At 33.9% G+C, this 20146-nt stretch overlaps 1 protein-coding gene across 2 annotated transcripts in view; it reads right to left on the bottom strand.

Moving 5' to 3' along the window:
• Positions 1–20146, bottom strand: part of Edil3 (EGF-like repeats and discoidin I-like domains 3) — a 408082-nt gene that overhangs the window by 288370 nt on the left and 99566 nt on the right. For both annotated transcript variants that reach the window (XM_013015845.1, XM_013015846.1), the window contains exon 2: positions 8734–8862. In XM_013015845.1, coding sequence (XP_012871299.1) covers positions 8734–8862 — 129 coding nt within the window. The remainder of the gene's footprint in view (positions 1–8733; positions 8863–20146) is intronic.

The raw sequence follows: 20146 nt of genomic DNA, 5'->3' as shown, positions 1-20146 counted from the left end.
CATAGAATTCCATTGTGTGTGTGTGTGTGTGTGTGTGTGTGTGTGTGTGTGTGTGTGTGTGCGCGCGCGCGCATGTACATTATTCAATCCATTCATCTACTGAGGGGCATCTGAGTTGGTCCCATATCTTAGCTATGGTAAATAATGCTGCAATAAACATAGTTGTGATGGTAGCTTTGGTATGGCCTTGTTTGTGATCATTTTGGGTAAATGCCCAAAAGTGGGATTGCTGGGTCATAGGGAGCTCTATGTGGAGTCTTTTGATGAACCTCCATACTGCTTTCCAAAGTGACTGAATAAGTTTACACTGCCACCATCAATGCAGTAGGGTTCCCTTTTGACCACATCCCCTCCAGCAACTGTTGTCATTAGAGTTCTTGATTATAGCCATTCTAACTGGGGTGAGGTGGAATTTCAATGTTGAAAATGACCTAACTGAGTTAATAAAACTAAATTTGATAGTCCATTTCCACTTTTTAAACTTATAAACATATTTTCCTGAGGTAAAACTAAAATGATGAAGTTTTTCCCTCTATTAATTGTAATGTGGGATCTGAAAGGAGGGAAAGAAACTAAAAAAGAGTAACACAAATTGGATGAATTTGATTGAAGAAGTTTCAATTGATCTAAGAATATGTATACAAAATTGAAGATATTACAATGAAACTTCTTTGTACAACAATTTATACTTATACAAATTGTAATGTTTTAACTCATCAAAATAATGATCACAGAAGTTTGATAATATCAAAGTTAGACTTTGTGTATTTATAATATATAACACAGTAAAAATAAATTTCAACAAACATGTTTACATGTTTTCCAACTCTTTATATGGTTAACAAAAATCTTTAGAACTACATACATGGCTCAAGTCACAGAGCATGTACCTAGCATGCTTACAGAATCTATTAAATCCTCAATACTACAAAAAATAAGCAAACAGATAAGAAAAATTATTTTCAAAAGCATCAAAACACCAAAAAAGATGCAACTAAATAATATCATCTGATATAATTGTAATCTCAATCATAAATTACTCCCCTACTTGGATCCTCAAATTCACAATGTAAAATGGTAAATAATTCAGTCTGCTTTTCTTTTACCCTTTGAAGTATTCTTTATCCTGAGTACTATTCTTTGCCACTGTCCCCAAACTAGATCATGTAATATGATCAATAATATGCTGAGCCTTCTTCCACGCCTAGCACTAGTCAAACCTTCAGCTAACCTGGTTGATGCAGGTGAGTGAAATAAGAACCTTTTCCTAGATAAGAGCACCAACTTAAACTTGCTTCTGTCTAACAGAAGCAAGTGACTGTATTTAAATCCACAAAAAATTGGAATTATTTGTGAAGTAAAACAAGTTGAATGATGCATGCTCACTTTCATATTGTACACAAAAGCATTTATCCTCAATTGGGAAGAAAAGTACTCTCAGAAAATGAGCTAGTGGAATTAATGGCCTATATATCAGATTTTATGGCTGCTTTCATTTTGTCTTATGGTATGGATAAAGGTTTTACCACTAACTGGCCCTTATTCTTGACTCTGGCAAACATAACTTTCTGTAATCAGTAGAGTAAAAGTTCTTTGATTATCTCATTTTTACTTGCAAAGTTAAAGCATAATTGCTAAAATTATATACTAACAATGCTTCTTATAAGCTAGCTGCATTTTTTGCAGGTCTGGGGCTTGAACCCATGACCTGGGTGCTGTCCCTGAACTATTTTGTTCAGGGTAACACTCTACCACAGTACCACTTCCTTCCTTTTTGTAGTTTATTGGAGATAATAATCTCATGAACTTGCCTACATGGCTGATTTTAAACCATAATCCTCAGATCTTAGCCTCTTGAGTAGCTAGGACAAGAGGCATGAGCCACTGGTGCCTTGCTATAAGCTAACAAATTACAAGCATTGTAATTAATAATAAATTAGGGATATTTTAAAGTCAATAAGCTAATGAGTTGGTAATCCATGTCACAGAAATATTTATACAATATAGTAAAACTAATTTTCTGTAGGGAATGCAAAAATTTCCCTTTATTATCTGTCATATAACCAAACAGTTCTGTTTGTTTCTATAAGCTTATATATAATTATTGTTACTTTGACAAAATTAAAAGTAAGTTTAATTTTGAAAATAAATGTCTTCTACCCTATTTGACTGGGAAATATCTCTGCAATCATCTATGAGCATAAGTTTTTCAAGAAACTATTTTAGTCCAACTATATCTCATTATGCTAAAACTTAGAAAAGTGGATTCAGTAATGATTTATATTTTTGTAGTCCATGTATTAATTTTAAGGGGAAAGAAAATTTGACAAGCATTCATGATTCTCTCTACTGTGTGGAAAACTTCACTAAAGTTTATCAAGTTGTTAATATGGTAAAAAAAAAATTCGAAGAATCAAAACAAACCTCAAGCCACCCAAGAGATATATTTAAAGTTTGTTAACACTCTGATATTTCATGACCAGTAACAAGCAGTCTTCCAGTTAGAAGAGTCAGAACGTTATACCATTTGATATTCTAGCACCAAGTACTTTACAAAACATATTCAAGAATATGCCTATTTGTAGGATGAACAAGCATACAGTAAACTAGCTATTTTATGTATATTTTGTGCTAATTGTTATATGTTTACAAGGTAATTGTTTTATGTTTTTGAGTTTTTTTTATAATGGCATGGGAATGGAAACAGATTAGAAGTGATGAGATTGGAAATTCACAAATTTAATAGAATTTGAATCTGAAATCACATTCGTGAAAGGATGTCAATTGTCAAAGGGAAAAAGACTTGGCTGGAATGAGATAGGAGATGAAGAGAGGGGAGAGAAGTGGAGGGGAGGGGAGGAAAAGATAGAAGAGAGAAATGGAGAAGGAAGAATATAAAGAGAAGGGGAGGAGAGAAGAGATGGGAGGTAATAGGGTAGAGGATAAGGTATCTCTATTTCTTTCTGTGTCTGTCTGTCTGTCTCTATAAAAAGCCTGATCAGAGGCTAATACTCTTAGAGAGGAAACCAAAGCAGAATATAAATGTAATGATATACCATCTTCATTATTCTACTATGAGATACTCTTAATAGTACAGCTACTTTTTTCTACATGATGCCTGAACTTACATTTATTTCAAATTGGAATGTATGTATGTTTTGTTTTCAAGTTAGTAGACATACTTGGTAAATGTGTCCTAAATACTAGTGACATATGTAAGTCATTTAGCATAGTTTAATTTTAGTAAGCCTCAAATAGGTTTGATATCTTATTTCAGAGTCATAATGACATTACAGTCTCATATCTTCAAAGGAAAGCACACGCCAACTCCCCTTTCCATCTGTGTCTTACTGCCCCATCCCACTTCACAGACTTCTCATCTCAGAACTCATCTTAGTTCCATTCTCCGCTCATGTTAATTTTACAATCTTTCAAATATCACCTTTCTAGTCTTCGAGATCCATAAAGGTAAAGCCTATTTTAATAGGTATAACCACAGTACTAAGATCAGAATCTAGTATATAGCAGATACTCAAATGTTTGATTATATATATATATATATATATATACAAATATATGATAATGAATGATTGTTTTCACTATAAGTGGTAGGACAAAAGGTGAACTAATTCAGCAGTGATATTCACTAGACACTGTATTAGAAATGAACTATAAAACTTGGGGGTGAGTTGGACCTGGAGGAAAAAACTGGGAGAAAATGAGGGAGGAGTGACACTGTTCAAAAGAAATATAGTCATTACCTGACTCATGACCTGTAACTTCTCTGTACATTGCCTTTACATAAAAAAAAATCCCACTGATACTTCTTGGGCAAACTATGCATGCTACAAACTTTAAAAAATCATACGTATATTTATCCCTTCCAAATCTGCATTGAACTTCTAAGATAAAGCCTAGAAAATTCCTAAAACTCAATATGTAAAATGCTGAACATATGTTTTGCTTTCTAAATTTTTATCAATTTACATTGCCTAAGAGAATGTCATCCAGGTGTTCAAGTAGAAAATGAAGCACTTATTCTTTATTCCCCTTTTTCCCAAACCTGGTTTTCCTCAACACATTGTCATTCCCCAATAATTATCTACTCGGTGATCATTCCATGATTACTCTCCGTCCCGAGAATGATCAAGATCAGCATGGCTGTCTAGAGTAATGCATTTGCTTTCAAGTTGGCCTTCTTCTGAATCAGCATCCATTTGTTTTCCATATTTCAACAGTAGCAAGGGTCAAAAATTTAAAAAAAACCATATCTGTGAGTTGTAGGACCAAGGCCAAATTTCAGAATGATTGTCCTCAACACCCTGTTTCGTTTATGATGTTTCTTTTGTGTGTAACATATATCTTTCTATCTGCTAAGATTACAGTTATATTTAAAAAATTTTTAATTTTAAAATTTAAAAATTTTAAAAATTTAAGTAGACCTTATTTCTTTCACATAAGCATGAATTCCCTGATATTTAACATTGACACATATATTCTCATAGTCACACATATCTGTATCACAAAACATACCTTATCTATCAACCATTTGTCTAATTATCCATTTATCCAACTGTTCATCTCTCTGCCTTCCCAGTGAATTAGCAATTCCTGTGAATTGGATTATCACATGTCTCCATTATTTAAATAACCATCAGCAAGTTGAAAAAAATTATTTATTGAAAAATGAAGGAAAAGGGTCATTTTTTACCATGTATTGTTTTATTTCTTAGTAAATCTTAGGTGGGAATAGCATGTGTTATTCATATGTTCTATCATTGTCCTGAACATACAACCCCTAAAACTTTATTTTTTAAAAATTACTTATTTTCTTTCTTTTGTTCTCATTAAATCATCATAAGTTTGAGTAAGAATTAATGCTTATTACTATAGTGAATGGGATGACATTTAGTGTCAAATTACACAATGTTCTTAGGAATGTGAGCAGTTGACTGGGAAGTAATTTGGCATTTAGTCATGTGGACATCTATTCACAGGTGCCCTAAAGAGGGTGGTAGTATTCCCTTCCCCTCCCCTCCCCCCCCTCCCCGTCCCATTGCACATTTGTTCAACCACTGGCTAGTCGCTTTTAAAACTTAAGCATATGAATCTGGGACATTTCTGGGTATTGGAGTCAATGGAAGTATCTAAAAGAAAATCCAAGGACAAGTAATTTTATCTACTAAATAAAGTTCACAAAACTGAACAAGTCAATTTTGCCCAACTACCACATATAACAGGAATATGTGTGACAGGAAGATGCTTTGCAAGGGAAGAAAAGAATGTTAAACAAAGCTACTGAGAATATTAAAGCTTGAGTTAAAGTAATAATGGAAATATCTAGGTGTGTATTTGAAATCATCATTTTTAGATGAACCACACTGGTGTATTTGTTCAGTTGTAAAATGGCTATGAAAATTATCATTTATATACTTGAGACCAAGGTATAATTTTTTCTAAGTAAATATGAGTAAGATCATTCTCTTTCCTTGAAAAATTAAAAATGATTGAATTTAAAATCTTTATATGATCATAAAATATGTGATTGAAAATGCTTAGAAAAAGACTTAGACATTGATCTATCTCTAGGGAGATATAAGTAAAAATAAAGAAAAGAAAAGCAGAGTAGTCACAGTTCAATTCTTCTATCTTTTAATACAGCATGACAGTTTTTGTTTTGTTTTGCACAAAATTCCTACATACTCTGTACTACTTAATAGTCGAGAAGCAATGACAACAAAAAATCAGTTAATTTTTAAATAGAAAAGGCAGGATGTGCTTTAATAAGCTAATGCTTCAAATATTTACACTTGATGATTAATTTCTGAAAATTAAGGATCCTTATGTCAGGGTGGATATTAATGATGTCACTTGTAAATATTATTATTCAATGCATAACCATTATTTCCATAGTATGGGTGATAGGCATTTTAATCTTTTTAGCACCTGTTTTCTATTATTTTAATTTCTATTATTACAAAAAAATGACATCCTAAATAATACAGAAAGTACAAACTTAATATATATCTTTGATGAAATTCTAAATATACTTTATGGCATGATAAAATTGTATGAAACACATAATAATATGTAGCTTAAGCTGGGTAGCACTAGCACATGCCTATAAACAGAGCTATTCAGGAGACTGTGACCTGGAGGATCAGAGTATGAAACAGATGGACAAACTGATAAAATTTTATTTGCAGTTAACCAGCAAAATGTGGAGCTGGAAGTGTGTTCAAGAGGTAGAGTTCTTAACTTGAGCAAGCAAGCCCAGCAAGTTTGAGGGTGAATTCAAACCCCACTACTGCTCCCCTAAAAGTGTGGCTTAAAAGTATAACTATAATAATAAATCTCAATAAAATTTTATTTTATAAGCATCAAATTCCTCAAATATCATTGAACCAATTGGAATATGACAGTACGCTTAGTGTATAAATGGTTGCTGGTCATAAACTACTCTTTTGACAAAATGATGAATGTTAATGTTTGAAAATATAGCCTACAAGATTAAAGTATTTGCTTTAATCTAATTATTAAGTATTTAATATTCTATGAAGATAGTGATTTATTAATTATTGAAGACATTTCTTTTTGATTATATTTAATTCTTTCAATGTGTTCACAAAAATGGTATGTAGCACAAATTTAAGGCCTTGTCAATGTAAAGATAGTGGGCTTAAAATAATGCCACTAAAATTTAATACTACTCATACATATCAAGTAGGAATATTTGTAGCTATAATTTTCTTCAAAGTATAAAATTCTGAGGGTATGACTCGCATAATAAATGCTGAAATTCAATTTTATATATTCAGATATGGGGGTCACCGGGATTGAAACAGTTTTAGTTCTATAGTACTGTATCAAGCTGCTTAAAATACCAGAGTTAACAAAAACCTTAAAAAAGAATAGTATTAGAAGAAAATTAAAGGAAGATAATTAACATTTTCAAATAGAACCATACTAATATTACATTAGAATTACAAATATAAAAATAAAAATAAGGCACAGCCAAGTACCAGTGGCTCATACCTCTAATCCTATCTACTCAGGAGTCTGAGATCAGCTTCTGCATAGAAGACTGTGAGACTCTTACCTCCGATTTATCAGTAAAGAGGCAGAAGTAGAGCTATGGTTTAATTGGTAAAAGGCTAGCATCAAGTGATAAGCATAAAGTATCAGCACCAAAAAAAAAAAAGACATACTCACACACATACACACAAACACACACATTAAAATCCAGTGACTAGTGGCCAAAGACTAAGTTAATAGTATTATTTTATTATTCTTCCTTTATTCAACTAATGCTCTATGAGTGTTTTTTAACAAGTATTTTATTGTGAAAATACTGTACAGAGGGGTTAATTTACATGAACAAGGTAGTGAGTACATTTCTTATCAAGCACTGCTGCCTCCACCTTTGTTTTTCCCCTACCATCCCTTCCCTCCTGTCTCCATACCGCCCCCATCTGTAAAGTTCATTTTTTAGATATATCCTCTATACATCTCATTGTTGCAATGGGTCAACCTGGAGTGTTTTATTATGAATAAGGAACTAAGTTAGATGCATTAACTCAAACTGATCACTGCTTTGTTTGGCTATTACTGTATCATTCAGCCACACCTCCAGCCAGGCTTTTTACTGGAGATGCAATCACATAAACAATTCTGTCTCAGCAGGGTTTGAATCACAATCTTCCAGAATTAAGCCTCTTGAATAGCTAGGGTTATAGGCAGGAGCCATGGTCATTTGGCTCAAACCTATTTTCTAAAATCCAAGAATGCTTGTTTCCAAGGTCAGGTTAGGAAATTTTTATTCAGCAACATTATGGTTTTAATATATTGAACAGATATAGTCCATTTGACATTTTTCTAGGTACTGATGTGAAAAAAATATGGCTTTTAAAATGAATAACTGTATGACCTTTAATCAGCAAAAAATAAAATAAAATCTCTGTACAAGTTTTTACTGTGTTAAACATTTTAAATTACAGCTATGCTGTAATTTAAAGGAGGAGTTATGATGAGCTATTTGGAAATCACAGAAAGTTATCCTAAATCCACAACTACACATGCCAATGAACTATTTCATAGATTAAAAAACATCTTGAAATGTAATCAGTAGCTCTAATAAATTTTTATAAAGCAATGTTACTAAAAATACACTTTACTTTTCAGTGCCAGAAACTGAACATGTAGCTTTGCAAATTCTGGGTAAGCAATCTATCTTTAAGCTGTAATATTAGGCCTGAAAAGACTTTTAAGAATAGGTTTTGAAATATATGTGAAATATATATTGAGATATATATGTATACATACATTTAAGTGGTAATTTAGAACAACTACAAAATACTTATTCAAATTAGCAGCCTTTAAACAGTCCCATTTCATTTGCATCAAATTGGAATTAAATAAATTGTCTTGGAAATTTTTGTTTTTGAGAATGAAAATAATGTATCTTAATACTGGAGCTATAAAGAACATTTTGTATTCAAGTTTTATCTGTAGTGTGTAATGATTATTAATCACTAAAAATACAAAAATTGATTTGCCTGAGATTACTACTAATACAAATATAAGTTGAATACATTTTGAAAATCATAAAAAAAATCAGTAATAATACTAGGTCAACAAAATTTCTGTCTTTCAAACAGAATCTCCACAGTCAAATACGTCAATCATCTCTGAAAACAGAGGATAACTACTGAATTGCTTAAATCTTTCACTTACCAACCTCCACAATACTAGAGCAGTTGGGATCTGTGAAGCCATCTGGACACTCGCAGGAAAAGGAATCATCAGCCAAGTCTGACAAACAGATGCCACCGTTTTCACATGGGTTGGGATCACAGATATTAGCTAATGAATAAAGAAAAAGAGATTGATGGTTTGTTTCTTTTGTCCTGATGTTAGTTAATAACAGACTAGTTCACGTATGGCATTGTTGTTTCTTGGGGAACAACATTTAGATGTATTAGATTAATAGATTTATTTATTAGATTTCCATGTAAGGTATGTAAGACCTATTTGAAGCCATGTGCTTTTAAGAGATGGTACTAATATAGAAGCAAACTCTTCAACTGAAACTTTACATCTTAGAGCTAACCATTCACTTTATGATTCCTTCATTAATTTGTTATGAAAAAAGAAAATATTATCTTCTTACAGACAGGGGCAAACAGTAAACCCTCTTTTGCACCTTAGAACTCATTGTTGAGTATGAGAATGTGGTACACGTAAGTAGGAATAAGATTCCTACAATAGTTAACAATGTGGGGATCTGTAAACTTACACAGGTTGGCTCTGAGAATAACATTGATGTAAAAGCTATCAGTGTCAGACTGCTTTATTATATTAAGCAATCTCCAGCATATATCCATATATACTTTGCAATTTCACAGTCTTTCTCACTGAAGTGGGGAGAAGTTATTTCTGGATTTTTACAATCTAGATCTATCTAATAGAACTTTTTTGCCCAATGGAATATTAACAGACTTCAGTCCGCATATTTGGAAAGCACCTGAAAAGTTTTACTTATAACCTCATCACTGTCACAAAAACACATTTAAATCAACATGATTGCAAGAGGTGAGAGAAGTATGAGAAGATAAGAGAGAAACTGTACAGAGAAACCAGTTTTAACATACCAAAGTCCAAAAACATTTGGCTTTGTCTTTGGCACCACGTGGCAGATAGATTGTGGAAAGTACAGTGAGAAAATGACTCTAGAAGGGCAAAAGAATGGGCTCCTAATGCTGCCTAGAAAGAGACAATTGCAATAGTTCTCACCTAGGATATTGTGGGAGATAGAAAATGTACAATTTGGGGAGGGGAAGGGAAATAACGAAATGCTGAAATAAGGATACAGGATGACCCATTGTAACAATGAGATGTACAAGACTAACTTTATAACTTTGCAGAGTCGGAGGGGGGGGGAGTTGGGGAGGTGGGGAGGGAGGGCATGGTGGGGGAAAAACAAAGGAGGGGGTAGCAATGTTCGATAGGAAGTGGATTTATTCATAACCTTACTCATGTAACTGTAACCCCCTCTGTGCAGTATCTTTACAATAAAAACATTTAAAAATTAAAAAAAAGAAAATGTACCTTATGAACTTTTGGATACAAGCAAAGAGATTAACAGGTAGACTGCTAAAAGTGTCAATTGGCTCACATGATAAGGTAGTATACAAAGGAAATGTGCTTAATAGAGAGGTAGTCCATTTGGGAATAAAGAGAAGGTATATAAAAGGACATGATTTCTTCTAGAAAGTAAAACTGCTTCTCAACTCCAGACACCCAAGATAGTTAATGATGAAATTGAAAGCCCTGACAGAAAGAGATGACATCAACCTAGATATCAAAACAAGGATGAATAAATGTTATTGAGAAAAAATGCAAATAAAAGGGCATTTAGAAATTTATAGATTGTTCCTGAACATCTTGATATACCCAAAGTTGCTTTGATTAAGTCTTCTATGGAAAGAAAGCTTCAGAAAAAATCATGAATGTGTCTTATTGCACAAACAGCATTTGAATCAGATTTAAATATATATATATATATATATGTATATATATATCATTTTTTCCAAATCTTTCAATTTCCTAACAAATGGGGCAATGTCATTCTTTCTGATGCGGGCATAGAATTCCATTGTGTATATATACCACATTTTCTTGATCCATTCATCTACTGAGGGGCATCTGGGTTGGTTCCATATCTTAGCTATGGTAAATTATGCTGCAATAAACATAGTTGTGTTGGTAGCTTTAGTCTGGTCTTGTTTGTGATCATTCCGGTAAATGCCCAAAAGTGGGACTGCTGGGTCATAGGAGAGCTCTATGTGGAGTCTTTTGAGGAACCTCCATATTGCTTTCCAAAATGGTTGAACAAGTTTACACTCCCACTAACAATGCAGTAAAATTCCTTTCTGTCCACATCCCCTCCAGCATCTGTTATTAGACTTCTTGATTATAGCCATTCTAAGCCCAAAGAAACATAGGTCCCATGGTTTCTCTTATTTGCAATAACTGGTATATGTCTGAGACAAACAGAGAAGAGGTCAGATAAGTTGATGTTAGGTGAAATGAACCCTAAGATAAGTATTCAAATGTTTTTTCTCTCTTGGGATTGTTTCTAATATATTTATAAGATGATTTCTTTGTTGCTTTTTATGTCCCTCCCTCACTGTATAACCCCTGCTTTCACTGTATTTGACGTTGGTATAATTTGTGGAGGTGAAGGGAAAAAACAAATTGTTAAATAGGGATACAGGTGGACCCATTGCAACAATGAGATGTACAAGTAGTTATGTAGAAAAATGAACTTTACAACTTTTGGGGGGTGGGGAGGTGATGGGAAGGGATGGGAAGGGGAAACAAAGGAAGAGGCAAAAATGCTTGATAAGAAATGTACTCATTACCTTGCCCATGTAATCATAACCTCTCTGTATGGTATTTTCACATTCACACACACACACACACACACACACACACACACACACACACACACACTATATATATATATATATATACACATATATATGTATATATGTATATATATACATATATATACACACATACATCATTTTAAGGAAATTAAATTGGAATGTGTCTCCAACTGGCTTAAAATAGAATTTGAATTTTTAAATATTTTTAAATGACAGGGTTTGAGGCTTAATTTCTACATTTAAGAAAAGTTTTTAGGAACTATTTTCCTTTGGAAGTACTTTCATATGAATTCATATCTTCTCTCCAGACTGATCACATTAAAATTTTAGAATAACTGGAAATGAAAATCAATTTTTATCAGATTTATAAAATACATTATAAGACATGATAAATAATAGATTCAAAATGCATTAGCACTTTTGTAAATCTAGGAACACATTCAAAAATGAATGAATACATTGAATGAATGAATGAATCCAAAGTATTTAGTAGGATTGAACCATCTATTGTGTGATTGGAAATGCCCAAGAATGTACAAATATGTCAGATCTTGTAAAGGCATTATAATCTATAAAATAAAGGGGCATTATAATCTATAAAAATAAAAAGTGAATAAGATCTTTTGACATGAAACTTAACGTATCTATATGTTAAAAAAACAGTTCTGGCAATATTTTACAGAGTCCCCACTGAATGAGAGAAGTTGCTAATTAGTAAAGGGACATTTGAGACAACTTTCTGTCTTTCTCATTGTATATTTGGCTAGAGAAACATCTCATCATCCTTTTATCTTATTCTTCTTTTCCTAAGTGCGTGCTGTATGGCATGCACCGAAGTAAGTGCCAAACTAAGGAAATTATTGAGAGGTATAAAATTTACTATAGGAGATAAGATAAAAGCAGGAACAATTACATGAGTTAGTCATATAACCAGTGACTATATCACCCAAAGTGTGGAACCAGTGGAGAAGATATCATTGTCAAGTGGTGAAAATGAGGGAGGGATGTATGCCTAACCTACTATACAAAAGAAAGAATATCTTCCAAGGGGAAATATCATGTCTTATTCTGGGAATTCTTCACATGCCAGTATTGCCAGCGTATAAATGCATGTGAGGAACAGAGTAATAAGGTGGGAACAAGGTTCTATAAAAATGCCCTTTTATGTAGTCTCAGCATATTTGAACTAATAGTTGAACACAAAAACTTCATGGAAATAGTTTAGGGATGGGAAAACATACCAACACATTTGTGGTTTGGAATGAAAACCGTGGCAAGCACATTTTAGCATTAGATGGATAAGGCAAAGTTGAGGGCACAGAACAAAACATGAAACTTTCAGAGTCATCCCAGTAAAAAACAAACAAACAAACATAGAGTTTGGTTTCATTTTATCTTCTTTAGAAGTAGTCACAGGCAAGGGAAGAGATAGAGACACCATTTCATCACAAATCCAGATCCTACATACCAGGTAGTAGCATAGGAAATGAAAATCCCACAGAACACTCACTTTTCATCTCATAGATAGTTAACCTAAAAGTGAAGGCATAACTGTTGAGAATTTTTTTTTTGGGGGGGGTCCGATTGTGGGGCCTGAACTCTGGGCCGGGGCGCTCTCCCTCAGCTCTTCAGCTCAAGGCTAGCGCTCTACCACTTGATCCACAGCGCCACTTCCGGCTTTTTTCTTTTTGCTTATGTGGTGCTAAGGAATCGAACCCAGGGCCTCATGGATGCAAGGCAAGCGCTCTACCACTGAGCCAACTTCCCAGCCCAACTGTTGAGAATTTATAGGAAGATTCAATTACCAATTAAAATGTAAAGTCATGTCTCTGGTAAGGGCACAATAGCACAGCTTTGTACTGTTAGATTAATAACACTGTCACCCACTATCCACATAGTAAATGAAAACAATCATTAACACCAGGTTTTCATTATCAACCATGATTCCATGGATTTATAACATTACTGAAAAGGAGATTTCTGCATTCCTAGGTCAGTTTTTGTTACTGTAGCAATGTTCAGAGGGGCAGGCTGAGTTGTGCATGTTATATTGATTTGTTTACATCAATAGAGGAATGTCCATGGGAAAGAATTGAAGTCTGAGTAAAAATTTGGAGGGTTAGGTTTATTTTTGCATATTTATTCAAAACTCAGGGCATCCAATTCAGATCTCACTCTCTCCTAACAAGCATTCTTGAAAGGAAATTTACTGTTGTGTACATATTCCTTATATACCCAGGGTTACTAATGGCTGCCCTTTCTTATCCGTTACATTGTCTCATTATTTTGGTAAGATTTGAATATTTCAATAAATATCTCAAATAAAGGAACAAACATCTGTGATTATCTTTCTGGATGATAATATTAAATCTAGACTGTTTCCTATTAGGTATGTGTTCCAGTCATGTAAGTATTATGTGGTTTCCATGAGACAGATCTATCTGGTCACCTCTGGTTCTGTCAGAGATGTCAGCTTTTATTTAGTTGACCTGTCATTCTCTTTTGTTCTTGGTGCTTTATGGTTATTCTTAATTTCATTTACTATGAAACATATATATATATATATGTATATATATATATAATTTTGTGGGGGAGGTAGGGCAGTCCTGCGGGTGAACTCAGGGCCTGGGCACTGTCCCTGAGTCAATTTGTGTTCAAGGCCAGTGCTCTACCACTTGAGCCGACTGTTACTCCTGGCTTTTTCTGAGTGGTTTATTGGAGATAAGAGTTTCAAGGACTTTTCTACCCAAGCTGCTCTTAAACCACAACCCTCAGATTTCAGCCTCCTGAATAGATACCATTACAGGCATGAGATGCCCAATGCTCAGCTTTTTAGTTGATAGTTAAAATTGTATACATGTATGGTATATACACTGTGGAATAATTAAACCTAGGTAATTAATAGAAATTTTGTTATTTCACACTGGTATCATTTTGTGTTGAACACAGTACATATTTATTCTTTATAGTTTTAAATAACTCAGTATATATATATATGTAGAATGTACACGTACACATGCATTTTTCTGTTATTTTTCCTTTGGAGCTAAAAATTGAACCCAGGGCCTTTTACATGTAAGGCGAGTACTTTACTACTGGCCTCTATCAACAGCACTGAGATTACCATATATTGTGAACTGTAATCACTCTATTACATCTTTTTACTGTCATTAATATTTACATAATGTCCTTTTGAGAGGGAGAATAAATTTGATTTAAAAATTACACAAATCAGTGTCACATTGTGACCAAATATATGTGAGCCTTGAAGGACAGTAGGGAAACTGGATTGATTTCAGGAGTTTTTGTCTACATAACTGAGTTACCATCTTTATAAGGAAATATAATAGCCTTTGTTTCAAAGACAGTATTGCTGTTTGAGACTCTTTAAATCATACAGAAAAGAAATGACTAATAAAGCTATTGAGTAAGCAGATATGGAAATGGAGAGGTTTTATTTTAGCATAAATTTTTATGTCTGAATGTTAATACCAAACGTCAAAGAGAATCTGTAAAGAAGGGAAGTGAAAGGAGGGAATCACAAAGAAAGAGAAGAGATTCTCAGACAACTAACAAATATTAAAAGAAAAGGAGGGAGTCAGTACTATGCCCTTTTTAAGTTTTTACAGGTGGAGACTCATGTGTCCATGTATATCTGAGATTAATAAAGATACCACATAAATAGTTTTAGGGGGAAGAATGCCCACAGAAAGATAATATCTGGCTTTGGTTAAGGCAGAGAATAGACAACAGAAGCCATTGAATATAGAGAAAGGTTATCATAGATCTCTAATTTGAATGTGATATAGTCCTCAATTATTAATCACATCTTTGTGCCAGTTCAGCTCTCCAGGAAGTAAATTTTTCTTTTGGTCGTGGGTCTTGAACTCAGGCCCTAATCCAAGAAGTACACTCAAACATAAAATTAAGAGTATAAAAAGCTTAACTGGATTGGGGTATAGCTCAGAGACAGTATTTGCCTAGCATATGTGAAACTCTGGGTTTGAACTCCAGCAACAAGAAAGAAAATGGATGGTAGGAAAACAAACAAAGGAGGAAGCCACAATGCTTGATAGGAAATTTATTCATTACCTTGCTCATTAACTGTAACCCCTCTGCACAGTATTTTTACAATAAAAAATGTACAAAGAAAGAAATAACGACAATTTGTAGTAAAATTTTGAGAAAGCAGAAGAAATCAGGAAAAGCCTTCATCTTGTGATACCGGTCTAGCAATGATGAAAATAAATAAGGGAAACATGGGGATAGATGTGCTTTCTACTAGTACCAAATAATGGAGCCTCTGTCTCCAATGGAAATTTCACAGACTTAGCTAATCTAACAGGGAGTTTCCAACCTGACATTATTTATCAGAGAAGTCCTATTGTGACAGAAATGACCAGTTACTTAGTTACTCTCCCCACATAAAAGTATTGGCTTGAAGCAGTCTGAGTAGAAGGAAACTTTAAAGTTCATGTGACATCTTGAAAGTTCTGTAGAGGGAGCCTATTAATGTTAGCTGCTAAGCAAGCATATTCTTTCTTGGGAAGAAAGGTTGAAAGGGTGGAATTGATCACTGTATTCCTAAATTGCTCTGTTAAATAGCAACTCCTTTGTATACTAAAGATAATATTTTAAAATTTTTTATTTAAAAGGTGATGAGCAAAGGGTTCCAGTTACATAAATAAGGTAATGAGTACATCTCTTTTTTAAATTTTAGGTTTTATTATTTTTTTTTTTTTGGTCAGTCATGGGCTTGACCTCTGGGCCTGGGCGCTGTCCCTCAGCTCTTCAGTTCAAAGCTAGCACTCGACCACTTGAGCCACAGAGCCATTTCTGGCTTTTTCTGCTTATGGGTGCTGAAGAATTGAACCCAGGGCCTCATGCATGCAAGGCAAGCACTCTACCACTGATCCACCTTCCCAGCCCCGAGTACATCTCTTTTTAATCATTGTTACCCCATCCCTTATTATCTCCCACTTACACCTCCCTATTTCCCTCCCCTCCAAGTTGTAAGGTTCTTATCCCACATAGTGTCAAGTGAGTATCAATGTTGCATTAGTTCATCCTTTATCCTTCTGTTTCTGTGTTCCCTTTCCCTTGCACAAATTGAACAATCTTACATACAAAATACATATTACTGGAAACTGAGAAAAATGAGCGTGGAAAAGAAGAAAAAAAACTACATAAAGGACATAGTAATAATCTCTTATTTCCATATATTGGAGGTCATGTTGATAGGCTTCATTATATATAGTCCTATACACAAAGCAATTGGTTATTGAGATCCCCTGTTAAGAATATCATAGACATATTATAATCCTTACAAATGAAGGATATCATGCAACCTACTTTTCTTTGGGACCCGCTTATCTCACTTAGTATAATAAGATCTTTTTTGGTCAGTCATCGGGCTTGAACTCTGGGCCTGGCCTCTGTCCCTCAGTTCTTAGGCTACTGCTGTACCACTTAAGCCATAGTGCCACTTTTGGTTTTCTGGTGATTAATTTGAGATAAGAGTCTCCCAGACTTTCCTGCAAGGGCTGGCTTTGAACCATGATCCTTAGGTCTCAGCCTCCTGCATAGCTAGGCTTATAAGCGTGAGCCACCAACGCCCAGCTTAAGTTAACTTTTTTAAAGGAGAAAGAAGTTTGACTTGTTGAGGGCTTAGCAACAAATATATCATAAAATTTAAAAATAATTTTAAAAAAGAGGAGATGGGGTAATACCTCTTCATGGGTACTATACCCCCATTCACTCTCAAAATTGCCCTTTGTATAAAGTTTGTATGCTTACTCTAGTGAAACTCATCATATCATATCTTGTGCTATTATTGTCTAGGCTCAGAACATACTGTTAGTGGGTGGTATGGATGTGGGCAGATACTTAAGTGAAAACATACTCTCACAGCTGGAATTTCTTATCCAATTAAAATACACTGTAGGGACTTTTGATTCCCTGTAACTGCTATTAATCTAAGGAAGTATCAGCTCAGGAAAGAAACCCTGATTAAAGTGCAATAGACTCTAGACTTCAAATCAATTTTTGTCTATTGGTTTGTTTCCTGGTAGAAAAAGAAACCAGTGAAAGAAGGCAGGCTGAATAAAGGAAAAGAAGATAATATGAAATTTTGTGGCTCTCTATCCCACTGTCTTAAACATACCTCTGCCTGGTGTCATCCATGTGCAGGGTTATACCTTGATATTTCTTGGCTGGCTGGCCTCACCTACTTTAGATTAGGACAGATGTGTTTAATTTTATTCTAACGATGTTTTATGGTTCCATCTGCAGTTTATGGCAGACTCAGGCAAATTAAGCTGATGCCGCTTTGCCTTTTGGCAATAGAATGAAGCAATTATTTTTCCCAGAGGCAAGAAATCATTGCAGGCTAAATTTAACTTACTGTTTGCCTGCTCTTTGCACCCACTCTCCAGGGTTCTGAACGAAGTGGAATTATCTGTGTGTATTCAGTTAGCTCCATTCTTCTCACTGATCCACTGCCTCTTGCTCGTCACCTTATATTTCATTTCATTACATATTTGCAATCTCCAATCTTTTAACTTATGGAGCAAAAGGAACAGGCTTGTATAAACTCTCAAGTATTACTCAAGATGAGACGACAAAACAAGTAAAAATAAACCAAAACGGAAACTAAAAGCATCTAACTTTCTAATGGTGGTTGTCTTTTCTCTGAGTCCACTATACACCAGTATTCAAATTCCAGTTCCACAGATAAAGGAACATTCTATGCTGGCACTACTATGAGAATCTGATGGACAAGACAGCTAATTTATTTCATTGACATTTAAGTTCTCAGATGGTTTATGTGTTCAATTTTCTTGATAAGTTAGTGTCTGTCCCCAGTTCACATATCAGAGAATCACTGACTCATTCATCATATATTCATATGCCAGGCACTACATTTGACAGCAAGAGTACAGTGAGCATGAAATGCATAGTGTTTCTGCACTCTTAATGTCTATAGTAAGGAGAGAGCATGAATAATGAAAAACTTACAAATAAATAAACAACGTGGTGCTCACTGTAATGAAAGCCAGGAGGGAAAGCAGGCTGATAAGAGAGACAATAAGCAGAATTGGCTACTTAAGATAGAATGCCAAGTGAAAATTGAAGGATGCACAGATCCAGCAAGTCAAAAAGCTAAGGATCACTATTCTACATGGAGAGGAAAGAAAGTAGTCTATTTTCAATATGTGAGAGAATGGCGAAGTTAACAGGAAGGTGGAGGTAAATTCTAGCAAAATGTGATTATTATTATAATTTTAATGGAGGCTTAGATGTTAAAGGCTTGCATGTAATCCTGTGTTTATAATAAGGCCATTTCTCATATGATTATATATATATATGTACACACATATACGTATACATATATAATATCTACGGAAAAAGTCTTAGTTTTTATGCCTATATATATTTTTCTAAAGATCAATGCATTTACAGCAATATAATGGTATTCATATATTTGCAGAATTAATATAAGTATATAAATCAATATTTTCTTTCTCATTTTTCTCTGTTCTTTTTCAAGTGTTGACATATATTACCATACATCTGCACCATCATTCCTGACAAACATATACTCAGATGTAAAATTAAAAATAAAAACAAAATGCTTAAATAAGATTACAGGCTGACCCATTGTAACAATGAGATGTACAACACACTATGTTGAAAATGAAATTTACAACTTTGGGGGTTGGGAGAGAGAAGTTAGGGAGGTGAGGGGGAAAGTAAGGGAAAAACAAAGAAGGAGGTAACAACAGTAGATAGGAAATGTACTCATTACCTTACTCATGTAACTCTAACCCATCTGTACAGTATTTTTACAATAAAAATATGTACAAAAATTTGATGTATTGTTCAAACATTTTGCCTCAGTAATACAACTTATAATTTACTTCCTTCAATGTCACTGAAAACTAAATTTGAAGAACACGACAATCCATATTTATATAAGAGATGTATCACACAGAGACTACTTAAATTCAAGCTCTACAACCATAAAAAGGTAGGTCAGGTCTTTGCCTTTTAGCCACATCTTCAATGTTTTGCTCGCCCATTGAACTGAGTAGAGATGTCATTTGTGTAAGAACTAAATGAAAATAAAACTTTGCCACGAATTTTACAATTTAGAATTTTGGAAAAAAATATAGAAAGAGTATTGGCAGTATGAGCCAACTCTAGTACACAAATGTGCAAAAACTCTACTTAAAATGAGATAAAGTTCATGAGAATTTGCATACTACAACTGGCAAAATTCACAGAAAATGTTAGCACCCTTATGACTTACTACATATAAAATTATGGAGCAATATAAATGTCATTTTCTGAATCAACAACCAACTTCTTAATCTATTTTGTTACCTCTTAAGACATGGTTTGTGTTGAATGTTAAATATTTTGTACGTTCTGTTTAATTTGATGCATAGATTTTTGATTTGAAAGTCTCACGAACTAAAGATTATGTTTGTGCTTATTATGTATTCCAAAAGATATGATAATTTGAATCATTATATGCATTTAATAAATGAGTTTCATATGATCATATACACATAGTTGTTGAGATTTTGTGATCCTCTCCTGAGAATATCCACCTTTGGTCTTGGTGTGTGAATGCTTAGAGTCTTGTATAATTTATCATGTCTGGTGTAATTTTTTGTAAGATCTTTTTTTTT

This window comes from Dipodomys ordii, unplaced genomic scaffold (assembly GCF_000151885.1).
Source record: "Dipodomys ordii isolate 6190 unplaced genomic scaffold, Dord_2.0 Scaffold28, whole genome shotgun sequence".
Taxonomy (NCBI): domain Eukaryota; kingdom Metazoa; phylum Chordata; class Mammalia; order Rodentia; family Heteromyidae; genus Dipodomys; species Dipodomys ordii.
The sequence above is the reverse complement of the archived record's forward strand: the minus strand, read 5'-3'. Positions and strand labels throughout refer to the sequence as shown.